Source organism: Onychostruthus taczanowskii, unplaced genomic scaffold (genome assembly GCF_017590055.1).
Source record: "Onychostruthus taczanowskii isolate IOZ18803 unplaced genomic scaffold, ASM1759005v1 scaffold56, whole genome shotgun sequence".
Classification (NCBI taxonomy): domain Eukaryota; kingdom Metazoa; phylum Chordata; class Aves; order Passeriformes; family Passeridae; genus Onychostruthus; species Onychostruthus taczanowskii.
Window position 1 is genome coordinate 4,873,953 of NW_024503235.1, and position 5,502 is coordinate 4,879,454.

Consider the following 5,502-nt stretch of genomic DNA (forward strand, 5'->3'; position numbering starts at 1 on the left):
GCTGGGAAGGACTGGACTCCACCATGGGCAAACACCACCAGGATCCCTTGGCACGAGGATCCAAACTGGTCCCACATCCACAAACCTGGGGATAACTCCCCATCCCTGCTGCCAGAGAAATCCAGGAAGGAAGAAAGTGTTGACGTTAACGGGTGTTTAAGTCAGCCAAAAGGATTCTAGATGGGTTCACTTGGAACTGAAATGTGCCCAGGACCATTCCCAGCCTCCCCATTCCCACTATCCTTCCCATTTATTTTGGATTTCTTTCACCTCACCCACCACCCCCCAGCCACCAAATGAGGAAGGAAAGTACCAATGACTGTTGTCATTATTTATTACAAATTATACATTGAAAATTACTGTCTAAAAAAATCAATAGATTTAAATAAATATACAGATTTCAGGATGCTACATATGGCAGGTGTGCAGTAAGTCACTCAAGGATGGGACATTACACACACGAGGAGACTGACAGAGTACTTTACAGCAGTAGTTTTATTTTAAATTACTCACATTAAACCATGTGCAAAATTTCCTCTGGAACAAACCCTTTCAGGATTTTCTTCTTTTGGTTTTTTAGAGTGACTCCAACCTTCAGAAGGTCAAAGATTAAAACAGATTTTCTGCAGCTTTGGGGACCAAATGATTAATTTGCTGCTTCATCACAATACAATCAATTGGTCTTATTTCTCCCCTCTCTGGGGCTTAAAGCAAAATCAAGGAATTCTTTTTCTTGTCCATCGGGACTACACTTGCAACAGCCACAGATTTTGGTCCACCACCAACTTCAAGCAGCCTTTCCAAAGCTCCTGTGCAATCCTGGCATGGGCAGCAGAGGGACCCAGCAGTGGAGAGCGGTTCTTTACCTGCCCTGCCCAGGTGACAGCCCTGGCTCCCTGCAGAGCTCGGTCTGCCCAGGCAAACAAAAGTGCATTTGTGGCACAGCTCTGGGGCCCTGGGGCTGCCTTGGCCTGCCAGGTTGGTTTCCAGGCCCTGGGCTCAGTGTTTTTCCCAAATTTTTTCTTCCCTCCCCTGGGCCAGCAGATCTGGGTTTAAACCTGAGCCTAAGCTCAGCAGGGCTGTGGCCCCTTACAGAATCACGGGGGTTTGGGTTGGAAGGGACCTTAGAGATCACCCAGTTCCAGCCCCTGTTCCAACCAGCCCTTCCCTCCTGGTCTCTCCCACCTGGCTGTCCCTCACCTGCTGCATTCCCCTTGCCACGGTCACCTGCCAGCCCTGACTGCTCATTTACTGTCCAGAGCCCAACTCAGAGCTGACCTAAGCCAAGCAGCAAGCCAGGCTTTGTGTGCCCTCTCCTGCCCCAGCCTCATCCAGCTGGGAGAAGGTTGGGATATTCAGGAGCTGGAAGTGCTTACTGAGGGTATGCCCAAGGAGCTGAGATGGGGTCACTGACCCACACCAGGGCTCTGCTCACCCTGCCCTGGCTGGGGGGGTGGGGGCTCCTGCACAAGCCCAGCCCCACAGCAGCCACACCTGGGTTTGGGGGCATCCCTGGGGTAACTGATCCTGCACCTCAGCCACAGCCAGGGCCTCCTGGAAATCCACCCCAGAGATTTCCCAGCCAGGGAGTGCCCCTGACTGCTCAGCTGGCTCCAGGTGCTGATGAAATAAACTCTAATACAAACTGGGAGCTGTTCCACCACGGGAGCCTCGTCCATGGGCACTGACTGACAGGAGAAAATAGTGCAAAGGTGGGCTCGGGCTGGAGGCAGCTCCTCCCTGACTGCAGCGAGCAGCCAAACCCCTCTGGATGGGCCAGGCTCGCACTGCTCCAGGCAGAGCAGCCCAGGGCAGTGTCAGGCTTGGTGCTGTCTGGTCCAGCCCTGCCCAGAACCCCTGGCTGAGCCCCTGCTGAGGGCTTCAGGGCACAGTCCCTGGTCCAGCCCTGCCCAGAACTCCTGGCTGAGCCCCTGCTGAGGGCTCCAGGGCACAATCCAACTGTTGCTGCTCCAGCACGACCTTTGCCTGATCCAAAAAGGCACAATTCAGCTCCAGGACACTTCTCTGACTGGATGGAGAGACAGTTTTTTCCCTTTGCAGCAGTCCCTTGAGCGCTGGTTCATGCAGCAGGAACACTGAGACTTCCACTTCCTTCCCTTCCACTCACGGCCTTCCCTTCAGCTCTAACAACGGACAGCAGAGCTGGTGGCACCCACAGGACTCCAAATTCTTCTGGTGAGCTTGGTGTGCACCTATCTCTTATCTCTTCTTCTTCCAGATGTTTTTTTCCCAAGGCAGAGCTGGTGGCTGTGTGTCCTTCTGTGAGTGCTGCTGGTGTTTGCTGGAGCGCGGGCTGGAGACTCTGAGGTCCCTGGGGACAGAAGGGACACCGTGGTCACTCTCCAGCCCACCTGCCCCCTACTCAGTACCCCATGTGATAATATAATATCACTATTTGCTGGGAAGCAGGAGATGGGGAAGGAGAAGCAGGAATTGCTGTCCACAGCTGCATTAAGGCACAGTGGAGCTCCATCAAACCCAACGAGGTGTCAGAGGATTCAAGGATGACCCAAAGTGCTGGTTCCCCAAATGTGCATTTCAGAAAGCGTCCCCATTGCCCCTGATTTAATTGCCACCAATTCATGGATTTGCCACCTCCCTTTAACTCAGTTACACTCCTGGAGTTGTTGTTTCTCCCCACAATTCCCTGCTGTGGGCTTAGAAAAGCTCTGTCCTTTGGTCCAAAGTTGCTGCCCCATAAATTATCTTCCTACACGATGCCATCCCCCTCTCCCTCCTCTGTCTGTCACCCACCTGCCTGTCCCACAGAGGAACTCCCTGCTCCAACCAAGAATTACATTTTGTGTGGCATTGCCCCACTGGGAAGGGCACAGGCAGCCCTGGCTCCTCAGATGGAGCCTTCAGTGCCACAGAGAGCAGAAACAGCCAAGCCTCCTCATTTAGAGGAGACAGGAGGAGGCAGAAGGTCAGATCCCAGTGGGAACTGCAGCCTGGGGCCACAACCACACATCTTCAAGTGCTCATGAGGAATGTTCAGAGTGGGTTTAGGTGCCCTGCTCACCTGAGAGCTCTCAGCAGCCCATGATGGGGAGGCCTCGTGGCACCGCTCTGCAGAGACCTCGCTGATGCTCCAGAGCTCACAGGGAGCTTCAGGCTCTGAAGGTACCTAAAGAGCAAGAGGAGAAGTCTCAGCCACCCACAGCCAGGCTGTGAGGAGCTCAGGGGGAGCCTGGCCCGGTGACAGACAGCTGAATGCACGGCTTTGAAGGGTTAATTGCAGCTATTTGGGAGCTATTCAGGATTTACTTTGACTGCTATTCCCTCGTGCCAGAGCTCCTCTATTCACAGGCAAAATGAATGATTAGGGATTGTAACTATTGCCTGGCTGTGGAATTAATGACAGATATCCACAGCAGCTCCACCTCCCTTCAGCAGCGCTGCTGGAGCTGAACTGACACCCCACATGCACCGTAAACAGAGGTGGCCACGGGACATCTGGGCTGAGTCCCAGCTTGGAGCAGTCCTGCTGTGCTCCCCCCTGAGCCATGCAGGGGACACTGGTGTCCCAAAAATCCACACCCTCACTTGTCCCCACTCCCAGGGTGCTGCCAGCTCTCCCTTGTGAGCAGGGGACACTGGTGTCCCAAAGCTCCACACTCTCACTTGTCCCCATACCCAGAGCATTGCCAGCTTTCCCTTCTGAGCAGGAGATGCTGGTGTCCCAAAGCTCCACACTGTCACTTGTCCCATCCCCACCAGCTCCCCCTTCCCACCAGCACACTCAGAGCTTCCCCAGCCTCCTGGCAGCAGCAGCAGGGATGGAGGTGACACTGCTGCCTCTCAGCTGCTGAAGGGACCCTTGTACACCCAAACCGCCCAGTGACACGGCCAGGGCTCTCGGGAGGGAGAAAAAGGCGACCAGACAAGTCCCAGCTGTGGGCAAAGAGCCATCCCCAGGGAGCTCCTGAGCCCTGCCTGTCTCAACCCCCTGAGCAGCCCCCAGGGACACCCCCAGCCTTACCCAGGCCTGCCCTGGCAGAAGGTGGCACAGATGCTGTCCCTGGAGTGCGAGCACTCGCACCTGCCCGCGGACCTCTTGCGCCGCCTTGGCGGGCTGCCCAAGCCGTAGGGAGCGGTGTGCCTGGGAAAAACAAAGGAATTCAGCTATGCCACCAGCTTTTTATTGGCCAGCAAGTTTGTATCAGGGTCCTGGGAGGCAGCCAAGCCAGTGCCAGGATAATAAAAGACTCATCTACAGACAGAAGGTGAAAAGGTCACTGATAGGTCTGAGCTTTAAACTCCAGCTCCTCTCCCACCTACTGCGTTCCGCACCCCACCCCTCCCTGCAGGGACGGCCGCTCTGTGCTGGCTGGGACGGGAGTTTTCTCTCCCTGCCTCAGCCCAGGTGCCCGTGCAAGGGTTGCCACACGGGCTGGGCGAGCTGGGGGCTCCCATGGGTGGCACAGCTCCGCAGGAGCAGGGCTGGCCCGGCCCAGCAGCCCCGGCACGGCTGAGGGGTCAGCGCTCTCCTTCCCCGCAGGTTTAACACACAGGACACTGCACAGCCCCAGGAGTCTCAGGGCCAGAGCAGGTTCTGGTGCTCCCAGAGCTGCGAGCAGACTCCTGCTCCATCTCTGATGGCAATCTCCTCTCCCAGAGGCTGCAGGATTGGCAGCGACTGCAACTATTCCCCGAGCAAGCAGCGAGTTGTAAATGCATGTCAGCGAGCACGATCATAACCACACCTGAGCGCATGTGTTGTGCTCCAGTGCGATGGCCATTGGTCTGAAAGCGCTGGGAAAGCTGCTCCGGCATTCCTGAGGGCAGGACTTGGCAGCCGCGGCCCGCAGTGCCAGCCCACCACTGTCTCATTAACAATACTGGCAGGCAGCAGCCAGGGTTACGCGTGCGAGCGGGGAGAGGAACTTTTCTGACTCGCAGCCACAACATCTCCGTGTTGCTGCGGGCTCGCAGAGGTGCAAACCTCAGGAAAAGCCGAGCCCGGGAGGAAGCAGCGCCCTGTGCTTTCACCCCGACCCCGGGGGTTGGACAAACACCTGAGCAGCAGCAGCAGCACAGTTTGTCCCCTTCTGGGCTGGCCGTGCACCTCGGAGCAGGTGCTGCCCGAGCTGCAGAGCACCGGGAGCCTCTCCCACCCTCCTGCAGCAGAAGGTACAGCCCCTGCCCATCAGCAGAGCACCCCGAGCGCCGCGCTCTGCTCACCCAGGTGTGTTGACCCAGATGATGTCCAGGTGACAGAAGTAGATGCATTCCTTATCCAGCCAGCTGTTGCAGGAACATCGCTTGCCCCTCGGCCGCGCGGCCAGGTGCGACTCGGCCGGGGGATGGCCCAGACCTGCAGCGAGCAGCACAAGGAGGGAGCGATGAGCGGGGTCCGTGTGTCCCCTCTGAGGGTCGCGGCGATGTCGCGGTGCCGGCGGGACCCGCACAGCCCCGGGGGCTCCCCGGAGCGAGGGTCCCGCACCGCGCCCGCGGCCTCCGCGCCACCCCCCCCTCGGG

The 5,502-nt window shown here is 57.3% G+C and overlaps 1 protein-coding gene across 1 annotated transcript in view; it reads right to left on the bottom strand.

Annotated features, from left to right (window-relative positions):
* Window positions 1-371: 371 nt before the first annotated feature.
* EDN2 (endothelin 2) overlaps window positions 372-5,502 on the bottom strand; it is a 5,503-nt gene continuing 372 nt past the window's right edge. The window contains exons 2-5 of the mRNA XM_041417534.1: window positions 5,206-5,338; window positions 4,004-4,123; window positions 3,044-3,148; window positions 372-2,332 (exon numbers count right to left, since the gene is read on the bottom strand). Of these exons, the coding sequence (XP_041273468.1) occupies window positions 2,221-2,332; window positions 3,044-3,148; window positions 4,004-4,123; window positions 5,206-5,338 (470 nt within the window). The 3' untranslated portion in view covers window positions 372-2,220. The remainder of the gene's footprint in view (window positions 2,333-3,043; window positions 3,149-4,003; window positions 4,124-5,205; window positions 5,339-5,502) is intronic.